Source organism: Candoia aspera, chromosome 1 (genome assembly GCF_035149785.1).
Source record: "Candoia aspera isolate rCanAsp1 chromosome 1, rCanAsp1.hap2, whole genome shotgun sequence".
Taxonomy (NCBI): Eukaryota; Metazoa; Chordata; class Lepidosauria; order Squamata; family Boidae; genus Candoia; species Candoia aspera.
The window spans coordinates 115,500,015-115,522,061 of record NC_086153.1 but is presented as its reverse complement, the minus strand read 5'-3'; the positions used below and the strand labels follow the sequence as shown (position 1 = coordinate 115,522,061).

The window sequence follows — 22,047 nt, the reverse complement described above, 5'->3', positions numbered from 1 at the left end:
TATTTGTAGTGGGGAAACTCCTACGTCTCTCTGATGTGTGTAGATTGACATTTATGACTACCACTGAAAATGTCTCCTCTAAAATGGTTCATGAGGAAAAGGGAACAGAAGTTCTAGACTATGTGAATTATCAGATTTTGTGCTAGCATAGTAATACATTGTTGGACTATTTTTAAAAAGTTTTAAAAGAGGTTTAAAAGTACACCCAAGAGAAAAGAGAGAAAAAGTAGAAAACAGATTTACAAGCTATATAAAACTGAATAAGGATTTTCAAAGTAACATATTAATACTGCACATAAAGGTGATCTTCTATCAATTTAGCAGTTTAAACCATTGTCAAAATCAAATTAGTAATCACTAATTAGTAAATGGGATCAATACAATAAAAATAATCAATCAGAATAAACAATTAATAGGAGTTTCTATCTGATCTGAGAAAGCCTGTCTTTGTTACAATGTATTGGGCAAAATCTAATATTTTAAAGCTTTTGTTAAGAGAAACCCAAATTCTGGATGTGGTACAAGTCTATGTGCAGAATTATAGTCCATAGATGGCTTCCAGGTTAAATTAAATTCAGTATCAGAGTTGTTTTTTAAATACAATTATTGTTGACATTGATATTCCTCCCATAGTTTAGCCTGCCATGCTTCTAAAACATTAATTATGTGTAAGTTCTACTAATAAAGTATCCCATTGGCCTTTATTATAAGTGTACAAATGAACCAATTTGACAGCCAATTCAGAGTATTTGGGCATGTGAAATGCTAATATGTGTTATTTAGTTTGGAGTGATCCAAATTAATTGGGAAAAATATACAATTTGCACCTATTATTTATTTATTTAATAAATTTACAAGTCTCCAAAATGACTCTGGGCAGCTTACACTTAAATAGGAAAAAGAATCTAAGTATCTCCAAAGACTAAGTAACAACCAATCACTCAGGGTTCCACAAATACCCGATCCCAGGGCCTGAGAAAACAGGTTTTTAACAGCTTGCAGAATATCATCAAAGTAGGAGCTAAATGAACCTTGGGAGGGATATTATTCCAAAGGTGAGGTGCCACAACAGAGAAGGCATGCCTCCCAGGTTCTAATAGTGGGTACTCCTTAATCTAGGGGACCTCGATTACATTTTATATATTCAAGCATAAGTTTGGTTGGTGGTTTTATAATTTTTAATATAAACTCAATAGTTTCAAAAGATTCCAAATGACAATCCCAGCTGTTGGTTCAGCTTCAGTTTCTCCTTCTTGGAGAAATTAAGGAGAATAAAGCATACAAGACTTCTGCTCCTACTCTAAAAACAGATTTTCATTTTTCAGATGACTATCCCTAATCTGTAGAAGACAGATTGTCCAAAACAACCAGAATCCAACTTATCTTATGTTGTTCTTCCCCAATCATATTAGTCCATAAGGCTAATTGGGTGTTGCAGTATTTAATATCCCAAGTTAGTATATAAATAATTCATTAGTATGTATGAAAGCAAAATTATCCCAAGGTTTTAATATAATTTGTATATTAAAGCCACTGTACACGTATTTTATTTGTAGACAAACCTTAGTACGCACCATAGTGTTTATATAATAAAAACCCTCCATCATAGGACAAAGCACACAAATTAAAACAAAAGATAAAAAGTGCTGGTGTAACACATAAGAAGCAAGCTAAAAACAGGCTGAAGATTTTGCAACCAATTGTATAAACTAATTTATTAAGCTATAAGGCTATATGGCAGTAAAACTGTAGATAATGGATTTTTAAAAAACAGAATGTATCAGAACTACTGAAATTGCTCGTTTGATTTGGCTATCATTTACAAAGAACTTCAACTTACCGAGTTCCATCTGCTTTCCAACTTACTTTATATGGCTTCTGCTCTAACAATTTAATATTCTGTTCATCCATGGAAACAGGTTGCGCTCCAGGGAATCCAGTCCTAATGAAAAGGGGTGAAAAAGGATCCTTAATAGTACCCAGTACCAACCATTTCTAATCAGTCTTTCATGAATAGCAATTAATTTTTTTTTAGTATCAGTCTGAATGTAGGAATATTTTCAATAAGGTGGCCTAAGCAATCTTCTTTGTACCCCATTTAATCTCCTGCTGGACCTTCAGATGATTTCTAAAGTAAAGTAAGTTTTGTTATGAAAGAAGATTATTTAGAATACTGCATACTATTTAACTGCATACCTCTTTAGGATCCATTTAGTACTGCAATTATAAAATTGAAGCATTCAGTTAGGTGTTGATAGCTTAGGATCAAGCAAGGATTGACAAGAATGAGCTAAAAATGGTGTCAGACATTGTCAGACAGCTATCACACACCAGTGTAGAAAGATGCACTGACAATTCCTTTAATAAGCCTGAAACTTTTCTCTGTTTTCCAAATGAATGACTTTCTTTCAGATTCTTTAATGGAAGAAATAAATATTTTAGAAACAATGACATTTTTAAAGTAGTGCTTCTGGCATTTATGCTTTACATATAGCTAAAAGCCAATTGGCTTTTTTTATTTTAGTTTACATAGGTTTGGGCTGCAATAGATTTCAAAGATTTAACAGCAACAATTTGATTGTATATAGCCTAACACAATAGATATTGCAGCCTTGGAGACTTCCAGTGAGGACATGGAAAGCGGATGTCCCTGAACAGCAGGGACAACATTACGGCTGAATTGGTGGCTGGATGCTGGATCCGAACCGCCAAAATCTCTCTGGAGAAAGAAGAGAACGTGAGATCACCCATACGTACTCCAGACAGCTGATACTCATGAGTAGATGGCAGGAACTGATGTTTCTGCGGTCACTTGTGTGTCATGCAGCTGGGATTCGAGGGATTTCATTAGGCTCACAAGCATAATGTAGCCTCTAAGGACTTTAAGTTCGACCGATACTCATCTCTTAATCACTTTTGGAATTACTTTTTTACTATTTTTTAAATATTGAGAACCGTCAGAACAGCAAGTTTCATGGTATTCATTGGGTGAATCTCCTTCAATCCATAGCGAAAGGATTTTTAAATACAAATTTAAAGACTCAAAAAAAATTATTTTTGGAGTAAACAGCAAAAGGGTGATTAGAGTATTGATTTTGGAAAGTTATAGAAGGACTAAGGGTCGAGATAGATGTGAAGTAAGATTTTAAAATTAGTTATATGAATGCTTCATGTGGGAAACTGCTGAAGTTTTTTATCTCTAAAAATAGAAACATGATAAGATGGGACTTTGAAGTTTGGACACTAGAGGGAACCAGAAGGAACTAAAGATTGCATTTAAAGGAGAAACACCTAAATTACTTACCAAGAATGGAACAAAAAAATTTAACACCGAATGTATTTAAGGATATTTGGGAACAGTGGACTCAGAAATTAATTTTAAAAATATCTGCTATTACAGATAAACAGATTGTAAATGATGTTGTGGAAGAGGAACAAATTCTATTGGTAAGACTGAAACTGATTTAAATGTGAATTTGGAAATGACAAGTTACAAGAATGATATGGAAGGATACTGGATAAACAAATAAAACCAGCTGAGGCTTCAAAAATTAAAGGGGACACACAAATAATAAACCAGAAGAGTGATATAGATAATTTTCCTATACCAGATGTACAAAAGAGACCTGTTAAAACTTTGAAGGATTCTATGACAAGAGGCAAAGCAAAAAGGAAAAGAAATCAAGCTCTAAGAAAGAGATTAAAGTTTTCAAGGTTTTTCTAAGAAGAGACAAAGAAAAAATGAGAAGAAACCAAGTTCTAGGACATTATTTGAGGGGACTAAAAACTAAAATTGTAGGGAATAAGGGAAAGGAATATAAAGTTAGTTTATTTGATTAAGGGTAAAATAGACATGTTATCTCTGATGGACTTTTGCTGACTAGGACTGAATAACGAGGTTTTAAGGTTCTGTTTTCAGCTAAGATACGGGAAGAAGAGTTCATTTTGTATTTTAAATCTATTTGACTAAAGTTAATATAGTTACGTGGGTTTTTTTTCCGGTAAACCTTAATGGATTTTGATTGACTATGATTTAATGATGAGGTTTTGGGGATTTCTATATAGATAAAGGATGAAATATAGAAGGTAAATAAAGTAAGCTCTTTAAAATAGTTATGTTGTTATTTCTGGTAACTCTTAATGGACTTTTGCTGATTAGGATTGAATGATGAGGGTTTAAGACTTGCTTATAAATACGGAGATGAGACATGGGATGAAGAAATTCTTTATTGTTTGCTAAGAGAAGGTGAAGAGTTGATAAAAAATTATACTTGTTGTGATGGAGGGAAGTTACTTTTTTCTTTTCTCTGTTATATTTACTTTTTTTTTCTTTTTTCTTGCACTTTATATATTTTTTGTTCTTAACTTTTTGAAGTTTCTAGTAGTCTTTATCTGTATAATTCTAATCTTTAATAAAATTATTATTAAAAAAAGATATTGCAGCCTTTGAAGAGGCATACACAAGAAAAAAGAAAGCAAAATGTTATAAAATTAAAATAAGATGAAACTTAAGAAATAACATTACCTAGATAATATATCTCACAAATATTTTCAGAGAACTTTGGGGGGAAGTACAATTTTTTTGGGGGGGGTAGTGGGAAGGTGACTAACAGTACACATGAAGGACTCACCTAAATGAAATACTGAGAGCCAAAATACATCCAATAGACATCTAGCCTATATAATTCTTATTTAGCTAATACTTTTTGTACTTTGAAGGCTGTAGTGCTAAACTCATTCACTCACTGAAATTAATGTGGATTCTTTTGAATCAACAAGATTTGATTCAAAATCTCTGCAAAATTGTCAGAATTAATTTCAGTGGACTAAATTATAGATTTATCAATGCAATTCTAAATATGCAGCTTTAATGATGTACAGGTTTGTGAAAATGTTATCCTTATAGCGATATCTTTTCATACCAGCATCACCACATTTGAATCAATCACTTCATAAGAAATCCATACGGGCTTATCTGAATATGCTTCTAATTTTGATATTTCACTTGTGCTGGTTCTTAAAAATACCTAGTGAAAGTGATGTAATATACAAGTCCTCATTTACAGATCAGGCCTTAGCAACTCCCATAAGCCTTAAATGTTGCCCATGCTGACTAAGGGATTTATGGGAGCTAAAGTCCAGAACATCAGAAGGGCACCAGTTTGCTTAGCTTGGTTACAGAATATTCAAACTATATTTTAAAAATAATACTCACGTACCCTTTCCAGCCACAAAACTGTTGACATTTAAGTTGGATTTCTCCCAGCTTTGGTTGAGTTGTTACCTGAATAACACGTTTAACTGATATTCCTTCCAAAAACACTGCACCCTAAAATGTAACAGAGAACATAACAATTTTAGAATACTATCAGCAACACTCAGAATAATTTCAAATTTGATTATCAAGATTTCAACATTTAGTGAACTTAGTTTTAAACTTAGAATTGATTGATTGGATTGATTATGTGCCATCAAATCAATGTGACCACTTAGATTTTCTCTATGAGGATCTGCTCCTAACCTGATCTTTCAGATCTTCTAATGGTGCACCCATCACCACTTTAGAGTAAGAGAAAGAACAAACATTGTAAATGTTTGCCATCTCTTCACTTCTAATGCAGAATGATTTAATCAAAAACTAATCTTCTACCCAATCACAATGCATAGTTAATCTACAGAACTCATTATTATAAGATGATCACTGAACATACCCATGGAGGAAAAGACTGTAATAGCTACTAATCGTTATGGCTTAACTGGACATTTAGGATCAGAAGCAACAGTCTAAAGATACAGGGGAAGTTGCTTGCTCAAAGTAATAGAAAATTTCCATCTGAGTAGATTTTTAAATGCAAAAGAGAGAAAAAGATGGGGAATTAAAGAAAACAGTGAACCAAAAAGAACTGGAATAATGCAAATAAATAAATGGGAATTAGAGAAACTATGTGTTATTGATTAGAAGACAATGTACATGTTTTATCATTTCAAAATTAAGTCAGCTAGCCATGAGATTTTGGCAGCCTGAGCTTCAGTGACAGAAACGCTCAGTTCCGTATGTGTCTAGATTGATTACCATCCTTACCCCCCTCAGACAATGATTAAAAAAATAGAGTTGGGTAAATTATTCACATGAAGCTTGAATTATCCACTATGAGCAATGTTTTGATTCAAATAAATTGACCCAGAGGTTTCAAAGGTTACATACAGTATAAATCTTAGCAAATGTCATCTTTCACCCCTCAAAATGTTATACAGTATGTATATAAAACTACTGTGCACAGTTGTTTATAGGGAATATGGATTTTAATTATATTTATTTTGCTTTGATTTTGATTTATTGTACACTACCAGAGCAACTATGTCCAAGTTGAGTGGCCATATGCATCCATCCATTCATTCAATAAATAAATAAATAAATGTAATGGAGAGAAGGTATTTTAGTTTCTATTTATTCAGCCATTTTACTTTCCAGCTCATATGAATCTTGTTGAGGTGGGCATCATTGGGATGAAAACCATCACACATTAAATCAGACATTAAAAAATGAAGCCACTAAGCATGGCATTTAATCAACAAGCACAGAGCCAGGCAAAATAAGGAACATTATAATTTAAGATGCAGTCAAATCATAAATGTGTTAAAATATTTAAAAGCCATATAAGTGAGGGAAGCCATCTTATAATCTGAGACAGAATGTGTCATGACAAAGGTGGCTCTCTCCCATATTTATTACTCAGCATACTTACGTACTTGTGAAAGTTATTTAAAGTAGAGTTTGCCTTGCCAACCTCAGTAAATAGGCAGCATCATGTGAAAGAAAGTGGTCCTTCAGGTTAATCTGATACTATAATGTCTTTTGTTTAAAGGCAATAACACATTTTAATTGAACTCAGAAATTAATTAATGTAAGCACTGGATAAATCTCTGCCTATCACCTTTTGAGTAGTCAAACACTTTTCAAAAACAGCTACAGGTAGGCTGGGTTCACACGACATGCTAAGCCACAATTTAACAAATTATTTGTTGAATCACAACAGACGGAGTCCCACGTTAAATAATAAACCATGGCTTACAAACTCCAACATACTAAGTCAAAACCAAATAAACCATGCAAGAGCCTAGCACTACCTTGTAATTAAGTCTCCAGACCTTAATTAAGTCTCCAGACATTAGCAACCAGCAAAACTATTTAGTTGCATGCCCATTTATTTATTTGTTCATTTATAGTATTGTTAGGTCAGCTTTCATCGATTGTAATTGATCATTTTTCACTACACAATATAACAAAAATATAATTCACCAGTTCCACCAGAAGATAATTCTACAGATGCTTGCAAGAATGAACAGTTTATGTTGGCCTCGTTAATGATGAATGATAAAACATGATTAGGACAAACAGATATTGGGGGAGATGGGCGGTGATATAAATTTAATAAATAATGATAATAATAATGATAATAGTATCAGATATTGCAGATTCCTGCTGATGACAACTGTGGATTGATTTCCGCAAAGGAGTGGAATGACTAGTAACTCTTGGTGCAGAAGAGGATGCAAAGCTGTGTAACTGAAATCAGAATCCCTAACTAGAAATTCTTGCTTGAGTTTAAAAAAAAAATCAGCATATATCACTGGGGAAGAAAAGAAATTGATACCATGGAAGAATCTTAATAGAAGAATAATTGAAACAGAATATAGGAAAAAACCCAATCTTAACAAAAAAGAAACTAGCCAAAAGTCTGGGCATATAGCACTCAAAGCTGGGATTACATATATGATGCCGCAACAGCATAAGGACAGCGCTGTAGGAGGGAGAGACTCTTCATGCCACAGCGCAACGTCTGCAATGCCAATGGGGGCTAGTGCTGTTCTGTTGGCTGTGCTTTCTAGATGCTATGCAGAATGGAGGCAAACACAGCTCACACTGCAGCCAACTATCCAGAGGCAACAGATGGACAAGTTAAGGAAGACTGCTCTGCCCCAGCTATGCTATGCACCTTTCTACCCAAGTTGCTCAGGGTATAAAGTATGCAACATGCCACTACTAAAACTGTACATTCCCGACATCTTTTCCCTTCTGGCAAATCACTGCAAATAATCTTGGTTAAGTCCCAGAGAGCCCAGCCAACAAGAATCCTGGACAGGCATAGGAGGAGCAGTTCAAAAACTTGTAGGCAGATTCTGACATGAAGCTGAATAAGGATTATCCAGATATGAGTAACTGTCTAATAGGCCCTCAGTTTCCTTGACAGAAGTGGTTAAACTGGTAAGAGTCCCTAAGGGTGTGGAAGGAAGCAAGTAAGGATTTTGTCCTTCCTGAAATAATCAAAATGAACCCAGATTGAATGGCCCCTCTGCGGACTTTTTTATTCGCCTTTTGAAAAACATTTTATCTAACAGATATTTGAAATGACAAAAAAGAAAAAAGAGGAACATGAAATAAAAGAAAAAAGAATAGAAGAGATTTACAAGATACATAAAATGGAACAAGAATTTTCAATGTGACATTAGATTAGGACTGCATATAAAGGTGATCTGAGAAAGCCTGTTGTTATAATGAATCAGACAAAATCTGACATTTTAAAGCCTTATGTTAAGAAAGACCCCAACTTCAGATGTGGCATAAATCCATGCACTGAGTTGTAGTCTATACATGGTTTCCAGGTTAAATTAAATTCAGTATCAGACTTGTTTTTAACTACAAACTTATTTTTTGACAATAATGCATACTCCCACAGCTTAGTTTGCCATTGTTCTAAAAAAGAAATTATAATTCCCAGCAAGAAGGATAAAATATCAAAGAAGCTGTTATCATATACAAAAATAATTCTGTAATATTGTAGGAATATTAAGGCTTAGTAATACTTAACATAAAAATAGCTGGCAAGAAAAAAAATACATTTAAAATTTGTTTCATTCTAGGATGAATCATCTTCCAGGATTGTTGAGCTTTATGACATTGCCACCAAGTCTGAAAAAATGATCCAACCTGATTATTGCATTTCCAGCAGATTTTGAATAGGAATTATCAACTTTGGCAATCAACAATGGTATAATATACCAGTGAAAAATCATCATGTATCAATTTTGAGTATAATAGCTGATATAAATTTAATATTACCTTCCATTGGTATTCTCACCATTGCATTATCAATTATTCTGTTCAGATTCTGTATCTGTTTAATCAAACAATCTTTAATTTCTTTAGTTTCTGAATCATATTCCAGTTACAACTTATAAATAAGCCCAGCAGGTATTTTAAATTTTTTGTTACAAACTTTTTAAAATTTTGTAAGGTCTCTGAGTGTCCATCCTATTTCTGTCTTTCCTTTGAAAATATTCTACTTGTTTGAAGATACTGGAACAAATAGGGTATTTCTGACCATTATTAGGAGAAAGTCTCAAAAAATTTCATCTTTGTTTTATTAAAGATTAAAGGTCTTTCCAAATTATCAAAAGCTTCCTTCACATCAAGAAAAATCATACTGGCTTTCTTATTTTGCTGATTTAATATTATCAATAGCATTCAAAATCTATCTGATATTATTTTGATATATTTCTTTGGGACACATCCTGTCTGATCTTATTCACTTTCACTCATCAAACAGGACACATCACCAAAGATTTGGGAGGGGGTGCGTGTGCAATAATAGTCCCAGTATACAAAAAAGATAACAAGAGAGTCTGGGTAACTATAGACCTATTTGTTTTTTAAGTGCAGTAAGCAAATTATATGCTAAGCACATAAACCAAAGCTTCCAAGACTGGATGGACTTTAATGGTATAACTAGAAATGAACAAACAAGATTTAGGACAGGGAGACAAACCATATCTCACATGGTCACACAACATCATTTAATACAAAAAGTTATACATAAATTGAAGTCTGCCATATATGTAGCTTTCCTTGATTTCAAATTTGCCTTTGAGTCTGTATCCAGCACCATCTTACTGGAAAACCTTAAAAAGGAATCAATTTATAGGATTTCCTTTTCATGATTCAGAAGTTTAATAGACCTTTAAGTGTGAGGTGCAATCCGCAACTGCTCTAAAAAACGGTATAGAGAGGAATGAGGCAGGGGTTTATTTTGGCCCCTACCCTATTTAATCCTATATTAATTCTATGGCAGTCACTTAACCCAGATATCCATATTTCCAAAATTGCAGGATGTAATATTCCCATATTCTTGTATAAGGATAATGCAGTCATCATCTCACATATTTCCATTGGACTCAAAAGAGCAGTAAGATAGGCTGGTCATTGATTTCCAAAAATTTTGGTATATGCCAAAAAAGCAAAATTACAAGGAGGGATCATTGAGGGCACTAGAATAAAACATGTCCATACTTTTAAATATTTTTAGATCAGTATTTCATTCTGGAAAGCACACCACAAATATGTTACCCAAATGGCATTAAAAACCTTAATGGCCATCAGGAGTTTCTTTTTCACTAAACAGAGGAGAATAAATAGCAGCTGCTTTAAAACATTTTGAGGCCAAACCCTTGGCCCAAATTTAATATGGCATCCATCCAAGTGACAATTTATGCAAACAAAAACAAAAAAGATACAGTGCCAATAAAATGCATGAGGTCCCCACCCTTCAGTGGCATACCTAATGTACCACTCTTGACTTGAGACTGGGATGCCTCATATCAAAATGAGAGTTGGGAAGCAGATGATCAGTTTAAGAGCCATTTTTCTCCACAGATTCATTATTCATAGCTCTAACTGATGACTACTCCATGAGTTCAAAAACAGCAACTGAACCAACATTAATGTCTTACAGACTTGTAGAATTTCGTACATCTATCGGTTATGAACAGACCAAAAAGATTTTTCTTCAAAAACTAAATGATATGGAATACTAAAACAAGGTTAATAGGATCTCAGAGTAGGAGATCATGGGCTCCAAAATCTACTTGGGAACCTGCAAATTATCTAAGTACACTTACCTTCCCCAGATTGAGAAAAGAATTTTTAAGGCTAGGCACAACGTTCTCCCTTCTGCACTTTTGCAGGGTAGATACTGTAAAACCCCATTAGCTGAGTGTACTTGCCCATGTGAATCTGGGGAAATTGAAACAATACAGCATATTCTATTACACTGTGCTTTCTAGGATCTCTGTAAAAGTTATATTTTGCCCCTCCTATGCCAATATCCTGGCAAAACAGATGAGTTTTATGTGAACTTTCATCTTTCAAACACAAAACATTCCATTACCTACACAATAGCAAAATATTGAGTAACCACCATGAAAATGAGGCAACAGATGATGTAAGCATGACAAAGCCATCATATTATTGTGTTTTTATTTTTTTTTTGAACACTGATTACAAATAAAGACATAGATACAAGTTGCTCTTTCTCCATTGGGCCACCTGCATTCCAGAATGCTCCTCTCCTGAAATGTATGAGGCAGCTAAATCTTATAAAAGCTTTACACAGGTCTTTTCTAAAAAAAATTCTGAAACTGGATGAATGGGACTTTTTATTTTCCATTTTCCCCACCTGGCTTGTTTATAAAAGTGATCAAAACACTTCTTGAATAAAATTAAATATATTCAAACCAACATTTGAATCTGAAATGGGATTGATTCAAGCTCAAGATGGAGTTGTTTCGAACTCTAGAATAGTCCAATCAGTATCAAAATACTTCTGGTAAGGTATGAACATCTCTTCTGAACTCAATAGAGGGCATTTTAAACTCAAAACATAATTTCTTCCTTGAAAGTTTCTGAATCCAAAGTAATTTGCACACTACTACTTTCAATTATGTTTTCCCTCTCCAAAGCCCTAAATATGAGCTGGATGACAACTCTCATCATCCCCAGCTAATATGGAAGACTGAGAAAGCTTTATTACATTATCTAGCAATATGGGATATTGTAGACCAAAGTTCAAGAAATATGCTATGACACACTTTAAATCTAGAGAGAAAGGATATGGGGGGAAGTATGACTAGCTTCATATTAACAAATTCACATCCTAGTGCATATGCATCCTTCTGTGAAAAAAAAATATAAAATGTACAATGTACAGAAATACCTCCTAAGAATCTGGGTGATGTATCATCTTCCCTCTCATTATACTTCCTGCATAAATCACAATGGAATCATACTAAGTAAAATAACTACAAGCTGTAATTTATACCTAAAATTGATTTAAACTGAAATCTTACCAAGTTTTAATTGATATTTCTAACAATGAAAATGAATACCGCTTTTTCTATAAAGTTGCCCTGTAAAGCTGCTTATAGCAAAACATGTAAGAGATAAAGTTGCTTTAAACCAAAGGGATACACATTTTACTTGTTAAGCCAGACTATCTTCAAGTTCAGATATACCCTGCACATGTACACAATAAAAATAACTTATGAGATTTCACCTTCAGCTAACATGTTTCTCAGCTGTCACTCCAATAAGCATGCAACTGCATTCCTATCCCCTCCACAGTATGAAGAAAGTGCTTGAAAAGCTATAAAACTGAATTAAATGAATCAACCAAACTATTTTGTTCTTTCAAATCTTTTCACCTTTGAACTGCAATTTAATTATTAATATGCTTATATAGACTATTAGCCTTTTTTTTAATGGATGATCCAGCAGTTTCTTTTCAGCCGTGTCTTTTGATTTCTGTTCTGAGGTTGGGAGCAAAGTGAATGAATCAAAATCACAGCACAAAAATACAAATACTGAATTTTAAGGGGAAAAAAAAGTAAAAAATTGTCCTCCCTTGTTCATCGTCACTCAAACCAAACAGCTGTGTGCAATATGCTTTGTTTGCCATTATGCAGTTTCCTACTGCCATGGTAGCTATTGTAAGAATTAAGTATCTAGTAGCGTTTTAAATACGTAGAACCTGTGAAGCAGAACTACCCATCAATGAAAGTCATATTTCTTACTAAGTATCTTCTTACATTACATTTCCTGGCTGCATGCCCCAATGCAGATTTATTCTTGATAAATTAATACAAAGCAGTTAAACTTCCTCTGAGAACCAACCTACTTTTCTTGGGAGTATATGTTTCAGAAAACAGTGACTGTTCACCATTCACTGTTTCAGAAAACAGTCATAACTTGAAAACTCCCTTAGATTAAAGCAATCTGTAATATGATAATATGTCAAAGAGAAAGGTTCAAACCCTAGTTTCCATCTTGCTTCCTAGCTTGCTTTTTTTTTTTAATTATTAAACAGAATGGTTTTTCGTACCATGGCCAACACTTACATCCTGATAAGATTTGTTCTCAAGGGGGAATGTTTGTTGTGATTAGATTATCTTAATTCACCATGTTCCATTAACAGTTATGTACATTGTATATATTCTACTTTTAAAATAAAAATTCAAGAAGGAACACACTACAACTTGTTTAATATCAGGAAATCAAATGTAAACTTTAGAAGTATTTGTAGTAGATCCTCAACTACATATTATGAGATAGATGATTGATAGATAGATAGATAGATAGATAGATAGATAGATAGATAGATAGATAGAGACAGATCCCTCCCTCCCTCCCCTAGGCAAAATTCATTATTGCCCTCTATTAATAGAAAGCTTTTCTTGGTGGAACAGGGCAGAGTCCAATGTTCAGGAATCAATACAACCCCACCCCACCACCACTATCACCACAGTACAGATAGCTAAGGTATTCTTCAAAACAGAAGACTGCAGAATAATCTAAAACCTTATTCTTCCTCATTTGGCCAGTGATAATAAATTCTACTTTTTAGGTCTAGCATAAAATCAGAAAAAATGGTTTGTTAATGCCATATTATTGCTTGACAAATTACATAAAACAAATAAAATTATATGAAGTTTATATACTAATTTAATAAGCACTCAGAATTTCAATTTCTTGGCTAGCTGGAAAGCCTCAGAGTTCTATAGTTCTACTCATTAACTAAAAGCTCAAATCTCTATCTTTCAAAAATAAATCACATAAAAGCCATTAGAATGCCAATTATGACTTAATATGATTAAGTTCATTCTTAATTCTTTCAAGAAGAGTTAATTTTTAATTTTTTTAAAAAAAACAAATGTTCCATTATCATTCAGAATTCTGTATCAGTTGCCTTCTTGCTTCATTTCAGCAAAATGTAAAAGCATTACGTCTGTAACTAAAACCATTAGTTTTTAATCATGCAATATTAAATAACAGTAATAGCAGAATTATAAATACAATCAAAGTTTGCATTAGTTTGGGTGTGAAGCTTTTATTTATTTATTATTAGGCTTTTAGAATAGAAGTGCTTATGGCTGATAAAGAAAGTGAAAAGGAAAAAAAAATACAATGAATATGGATGAAAAGCAGGACAAATAACCAAAACAGCTATTTAGAATATCCTGACTTTTGAAATACCCTTATGATGTTCCAAAACTCTCTGAAGTTTTCTTTTCTCTGGCTGTTTTCCCAGGCCTGAGGGTAGGCTGGTTGTTAAGCCCCTGTTTGTTTTTCTTTCATGTGTTTGTTTCTTCTGGATATGCATGATATTTTTCTATTTATCTCATGGTTCTTCACTTTTTAAAGTGGAAGCCACTCAGAGTTGTTTGGAGTTTGGCAGCATCTAAATTTAATTAACTAAATAAATATTTTACCAGATGCCTTCCAATCCTGAACCCCAAATTCAGCAGGCTACTCCAAGTACCTTACCCATCAGGGTCTTCTTATCTACCACCACCAGAAAAATACCCCACTCCAAGACATTATAGCTGAAAACCAAAGAGCTCAAAACGTTTGACTTTTTTTTCTTCTATCAAAATGAGATCCCATCCTATGTCCTATTTTAGGTTCTACCTAGCATCTAGAAGAGAATGTGTGGTTAATCCAAATTTTGGTACCATAAACAACACTGACATCTTTTATGCTAATTCCACTACCTGTATTCTGGCAGCACTCTGTACAGGAGAAGTTGTTCTTATTTTAACTCTATATTTCACCAGCAACTCTGTGGTTTCAGTACAGATGTATAATGGGGGAATGAGAATGCTAATTTTATGACATTGTAGATAATTTATCAGGTTAAATTTAGCATGCTCTATTAATACTAACAACATTTTCAGAGGTGGTTTGCCAATGTCTTCTTTCTAGGGCCGATTAAGAGTGACTGGCCTAAGGTCACCCAGTTGCTTCATGCCTAAGGCAGTACTAGAATTGACAGTGTTCTGGTTTCTAACCTGGTGCCTTAACAATTACATCAAGAAAACTGCAGGGACCAGGCCAGGCAGTTGCCAGGAATCAGCACTGACTTGAAGGCACACACAAAAAAAGTAATTACTATAACATCTTTAAAGCAAGTTCAAGAACATACTATACTGTATTCTAGATCATCATTACCAGTTTCAAGTGTTCTTTTCTTCTTCTGCCAGAAAAGGAAGTTGACGAGCAAGCTTCTGATTCTGGAGTCCCAAGTTTGCCGTTATCTTCCTCCTCCTCTTCATCATCTTCCTCGAAGCACCATTCTGGTAAAGGAGGTGGTGCTGGTGCATCAGCTGCATCACCATAACGACGGAAGAGTTCTTTCAAATAATCACCTTTGTAGATACCAGGTGGTCTGGCTTGAGCAAAAGTAGCCACAGAAGCTTCAATACTGCAACAGAGTGAAATTGTGTGAGTGAATGTAAGCATGAAAAGAAAAATTCAGAAACAGCTCCAAAAAATCAAGAGCTTGGACCAGTAGCAGATCCAAGGGGCAGCAGAGAATATTCCCAGCTGGCTCCCATAAAATGTCACAGCGGGTCTTATTACACTGCCAAGCTACATAGCAAGGGTTCTTAACCTAGGGGGCTGTGAATAGATGTCGGGAGCCCATGAACTTGGATGGGAAAAAATATTACTTTATTTTCACTAATCTTTAACTGAAACTTAGCTTTTCATTTATTTATTTTTATTTTTATTTAATTTTTTTATCCCGCCTTTATTATTTTTATAAATAACTCAAGGTGGCGAACATACCTAATACTCCTTCCTCCTCCTATTTTCCCCACAACAACAACCCTGTGAAGTGAGTTGGGCTGAGAGAGAGTGACTGGCCCAAGGTCACCCAGCCAGCTGACAGGCAACAAAGTAATTTATGGCCTACAGACTCCAAAAATGTTTCTAAACTTCAATAAACTGGTAGGTGGCAGTATTGCAACTGAAAACTCTCCCCACGACCTGAGTTCGATCCCAGCGGAAGCTGGATTCTCTCTTGGGCAGCCGGCTCAGGTCGACTCAGCCTTCCATCCTTCCGAGGTCAGTAAAATGAGGACCCAGCTTGCTGGGGAAGGTGACGACTGGGGAAGGCAATGGCAAAGCACCCCACTATAGTCTGCCAAGAAAACATCGCGAAAGTGGTGTCCCCCCAAAGGGTCAGACATGACTCAGTGCTTGCACAGGGGACCTTTCACCTTTCAGACAAAATTACTATACCCTAAAAAAGCATATTGTCTTGTTACTGATTTAATGGATTAATAAAGAAGCACATAATATTACTAAATTGCATATCTGTTACAGTTTTAATATTTTGATATCTATACTTGAGCTTTATTTATTTAATTGGCTGCCCAACTTGAACAATGCATAAATAAATAATTTGTAAACTGCCCAGAGTTGCTGGGAGTCAAGTGGCATATAAATTTAATTAATTAATTAATTAATTAATGATGAGACTCTGAGCAGCTTACAAGAAACCACCAAGACAAGCAGGAATTAATAATGATAATAATAAAATAATAAGCAACCTATGTCATTTCCTTTATACTGTAATACAATCTATATCTATGTATTTAATTTTATGCATTTAAATACATTTTATTAAGAAAGGGTCCACAAGTTTCACCAGACTCTCAAAGGGGTCCACGGCACAAAGAAGTTTCAGTATGTTTGCACAAAAATACAAAAAGCTGCATTTCAAAACTTCTCCCAAACTACAGAAAGTGAGTATCACTGAGATCACAGAGCAATTCAGAGATAAGCCCAGGTCATTAACTACCACTAACTGTGCAGAACAACAGAAACAAAATGATTCTTTCTTCTGTCAAGAGGTAGCTCCCTTTGGCCCTCCCTGAAGGGCGTCACATGACCGCATTGCTTAGCAACAGCAATCCAGCAGTCCCAGTTGCTGTCATAAGCCCAAGACACACGGGTCATTAAGTGGGAGGTGGTGAGAGTCCCAGGTAAGGAGCACAGGGGTGCCTCAGGGGGGTGGGGGAGGCCCTGGGAAGCCTGGTGCAGGCCACACGGCAGTTGAGAAAGGGGTGTGCTGCAGCACAGCATGAGTGCAGGAAGGTCGGTGCAGGTGGGCAGGAGTGCAGGGAGGCCGAGGGAAAGAAGGCACAGTGTGGTATGCAGGAAGGCTGGGGGGGACTCACCAAAGCAACTTGCAACCTTCCTTGCTGATTTCCCCATTGACTTTCCTTGCGGGAAGCTAGCAGAGAAGGTTGCAAATGGTAATCACATGACAGAGGGACGCTGCAACCGCAATAAGTATGAGCCAGTTGACAAGCGCCTGGATTGCGATCATGTGACCATGGGGGTGGTGCAATGGCCAAAACTTTGAGGACCAGTTGCTGAACAAGTGGTCATTAACCAAGGACTACCTGTATATAAATCATATACATACACACACACACATAGTTAGCAAGTGGACAGTACTGGAATTTGGGTTCCATTATTCTCCCCAGCAGATTTTTAAAACATTTAGATGTGTATTCCTTATTTATTTATTTATATTTATATCCACCCACTTCCACAAATTCTGCATTGCTGACATCAATAAATAGCTTAAAACAATCAATTAAAGCCCAATAATACAGTGCAATTAAAATGCCACCACATAACATTTCAAACCACAAATGCCCACTGGGAAAAACAGGTGAGTTTCACTACTTTCCAAGAAGTTAAAAGTGTGGGCGCTATTTGGATCTCTGGGGGTAGCTTGTTCAGAGGGATGCAGTGACCACTGAGAAAGCCTGCTTCCAGGCTTGCAATCCCCTCACATCCCAAAAGGATCCACAGCAGGGGTTTCCGGTGAAGGAGTAGGGCGGCAGGAAGAGCACTGTGAGAGCTCGAGATTTTCAATACCTACAGCATGGAAAAGAGGTGGTTTTGCGGAGTCAGAGAGATGAGCAATCCACGGAGACAGCGCTAGAAGAAGAGCGCTGCCAGCAAAGAGCTTCAGTGGCTTCGGAGCTACAGGCGAAAGCTTCAATTTCTTCTACTTTCACTTTTGCCATAACAAAAGCAGCCGGGAAGCCTGGAAGCAAGATCTGTAGAGTCCGTGTGAGTAGCCTAGCTTTCCAGGCAATTCTGCTGCCCCCTTCACTTCTACTAAAGAACAATAACTGCTGATTTAAAAGAAAAAAAGAAGAAACTCTCTAAGTCAGGAAGAAAAGGAAAAGAAAGAAAAACTTTGTATCTATGGGAGAAAAAAGCCTCTATTGTAAGTCTTCATTGGAAAAAAAAAAAGAACTGGATTAATTAATTGATTTTCTACTCCATATTGTAATACACTGAAATTATATATAAGTTTATTTTGAATTGTATATTAAGAAATTGTTAACTTAGAAATAGATACTGTATGTTGTAATAGATAAATAAATATTGTATTAGGAGTAGTAAATAAAATAAGTTTGAGATTTATATTAAACCACAAGGAATACAAGGAGACAGAATAGGAGAGGTTCAGAAGTGGGGGAAGGAGAATGGCTGAAAGCCATGTTTGAGGACTTTACACAAAGAACAATTCAAAATATCACTCAAAATTTAACTCAGCTACTGGAAGAGAAAATGGATTTGAGAAAAGACTAGATCACAAATTAGAGACAACGGATAAAAGAATAAAAGCAGATATTCAAGAGGTAAAAGAAAGAGCAGAGAAATTAGAAGTAGAGAATGATATTGAATTAGACGGTTTAACTGTGCTAGAGTTAAAAGAAAAACATTGTGTTAGGTTGAGAGGAGTACCTGAAAAAAGGAGGTGGAAATTAAAGAAATAGTGATTCAAATGCTTGCTAGTCTAATTGAATGGGAAGAAGGAAGACTAGAAGATGATATAGAAAAAATGTTCAGAGTAAATTCGAAATATGCAAAAGCACATCAGAAACCAAGAGATAGAATAATTGAATTTGCTAGGAAAAAGACAAAAGAACTGATAATACAGGCCTCTTATGGGAAAAAGATTAATATTGAAGGAGAGGAAATTATGATATTGAAGGATATCCCACTAAGAATACTAAAAAAAGAAGAGAATATTTCTTTCTTACGGAAGTTTTAAAAAGAAATAAAATCCCCTTCAGATGGGAAGTACTGGAAGGAGTTAGTGTCACGTTTCAACAACAAAGATATCAACTGAATTCCATTTTTAAAGCTCAGGAATTTCTTAAAAATATAAGAAAGACCTAGAAGGGGATACAGACAGAAGGGTCAGGCCAGAAAGTAAAGAAAGTAAAGGGAAACGTTTGAACATAGAAGAACAGAACACAGAGAAACTAGCCTCAAGTTCTAAAGAATTTGAGATACTCCTCTCCAATGAGTGAACTAAAATGCCTTTCCTGGAATATAAATGGAGCTAACTCTCCAGCTAAAAGGAAAAAAAAAATTCACTATCTATATAAAGTGAAACAGGACATTATATGTCTTCAAGAAACTCATATTGCAAAAAAAGATAGTAAATATCTGGTAAATAAGAAATTAGGAAATGAATATATAGCAGCAAATGAAAAGAAAACAAATGGAATTGCAATATATGTAAAGCCCCACCTAAACTCTAAACTAGTAAGTGCCGATAAAAATGGGAGATATATAATAATAGAATTAGAATTACAAAACTTAAAAGTAACATTGGTTGGAGTATATGCCCCTAATGAAAACCAGAAAAAAAATTATCAAAATTTACTAAATGAACTTTCTGAATTATCTTATAATAACTGGATTGTGATGGGAGATTGGAACGGGGTCACTTCACCTACTATTGATAGAAAATCTGAACAGCAAATTAAAAATAATCAAGGAAAATTACCTCAATCTTTTTTTGATATAATGGAAAATTTGGCTATTGTGAACGCCTGGAGACACAAAAGTGGTATGGCAAGAGATTATACACTTTATTCAGGCAGATTTAAATCATTCTCCAGGATTGATATGATATGGTTATCAAAAAGTTTGGCAAATAAAATTTCAGATGTAACAATTCTCCCCAGATCCTTCTCAGATCACAATCCAGTTCAAATGAGTATAAAACTCCATCCAAAAAATTACAGGTGGAGATTAAATGAAAGTCTGTTGAGAAATAAAGAATTTGTGGAAGATTGTAAAAAGAAATTAAAAGATTTTTTTGAATGGAATTTAAATAATGAAGTTAGTATTGAGACAGTATGGGACACCAGTAAGGCATATATGAGAGGGTATTTTATATATTTAAATAGTTGTCTAAAGAGAAAAATACAACAAAAAATTCAAACAGTTCTTGACCAAATCAAGATAAAGGAAAAAGACCTCCAAATAAAACCATCAGATGAAGGTCCAAATAAAACCATCAGATGAAGGTATAAACCATCAAATAAAAATTCTACAGCAACAATTAAAAATACTCACAACAGAGGAAATTGAAAGAAAATTGAGATATATCAAACAAAGAAACTTTGAACTTGCTAACAAAGCTGGTAAATGGTTAGCATACAAATTAAGAAAAGATAGGGGGGGGAATTATTACTAAAATTCAAGAAAATGGGAAAGAATTACTTGACAATGAAAAAATTAAAAAGGCGTTTCACAATTTTTTTACAAACTTATATAAGAAACAAGAAATTTCAATTAACAAAATTGAAAAATATTTACTAAAACAGAATTTAAAGAAATTAACTAATGACCAAAGAGCATTAATTAATAATCCTATTACAATCCAGGAAATTACAGATGCAACCAGAAAATTGAGACCAGGTAAGGTTCCAGGGCCGGATGGATTCTCCACAGGTTATTATAAATATTTCCAAGATCAAATCCTAATTCCACTTAAAGATTTGATGAATGCAATTTTGTTAAGAAATCCAATACCAAAATCTTGGTCCAAGGTAAATATTATATTAATTCCAAAAGAAAAACAAGATCTGACATCATGTAAAAATTATAGACTGATTTCGCTATTGAATAATGATTACAAAATATTTACCTTAATTTTATTGGACAGATTAAAAACAATTCTTCAAGAAATAATTAATTATGACCAAAACGGCTTCCTACCTCAAAGGTATATAAAAGATAATATAAGGACTGTCCTTAATATAATAGAGTACGCCCAAATCCATCATGAAAAACAGATTATGTTATTTTTAGATGCGGAAAAAGCTTTTGATAACTTAAATTGGAATTTTATGTTTAAGACCCTAGAATTGATGGATTTTGGTGACATATTCATAAAAGCAATAAAATCAATTTATACATTTCAAAAAGCCAGAATTGTGGTAAATGAAGAGATAACACAAGAATGTCTAGTAGAAAAAGGAACAAGGCAAGGCTGTCTGCTATCTCCCTTATTATTTATATTGGTATTGGAAGTTCTAACAGAAGCTATTAGAAAGGAAGCCCAGATTGAGGGAGTAAAAGTAAAGCAAGAAACTTATAAATTAAGAGCTTTTGAGGATGATTTAGTAATTACTTTACAAAACCCATTAATATCAATTGATAACTTATTAAAGACATTAGAAGAATATGGTGACTTAGCAGGCTTTAAAGTAAACAATCAAAAAACAAAAATGATAAACTTAAATATGTCACAAAGCAATCAGAGTATATTAGAAAATAAATCAGGATTTAATAATGTTAAAAAAGTTAGATATCTAGGGATTGAGATAACAGCAAAAACTAGTGATTTATTTCAAAATCATTATGTAAAAATATGGAAGGAAATTAAACAAGATTTATTGAGGTGGGAAAAATTAAATTTATCACTTATGGGACGAATCTCTGCAATTAAGATTAATATTTTGCCGAGGATGTTATTCCTATTTCAAACTATCCCAATATTTATAACCGATAAAACTTTTAAATTATGGCAAAAAGATATC

At 34.3% G+C, this 22,047-nt stretch overlaps 1 protein-coding gene across 2 annotated transcripts in view; it reads right to left on the bottom strand.

The window, feature by feature from the left end:
• Window positions 1-22,047, bottom strand: part of RNGTT (RNA guanylyltransferase and 5'-phosphatase) — a 143,988-nt gene that overhangs the window by 102,697 nt on the left and 19,244 nt on the right. For both annotated transcript variants that reach the window (XM_063312263.1, XM_063312254.1), the window contains exons 6-8: window positions 15,341-15,593; window positions 5,220-5,329; window positions 1,841-1,942 (exon numbers count right to left, since the gene is read on the bottom strand). In XM_063312263.1, the coding sequence (XP_063168333.1) occupies window positions 1,841-1,942; window positions 5,220-5,329; window positions 15,341-15,593 (465 nt within the window). The remainder of the gene's footprint in view (window positions 1-1,840; window positions 1,943-5,219; window positions 5,330-15,340; window positions 15,594-22,047) is intronic.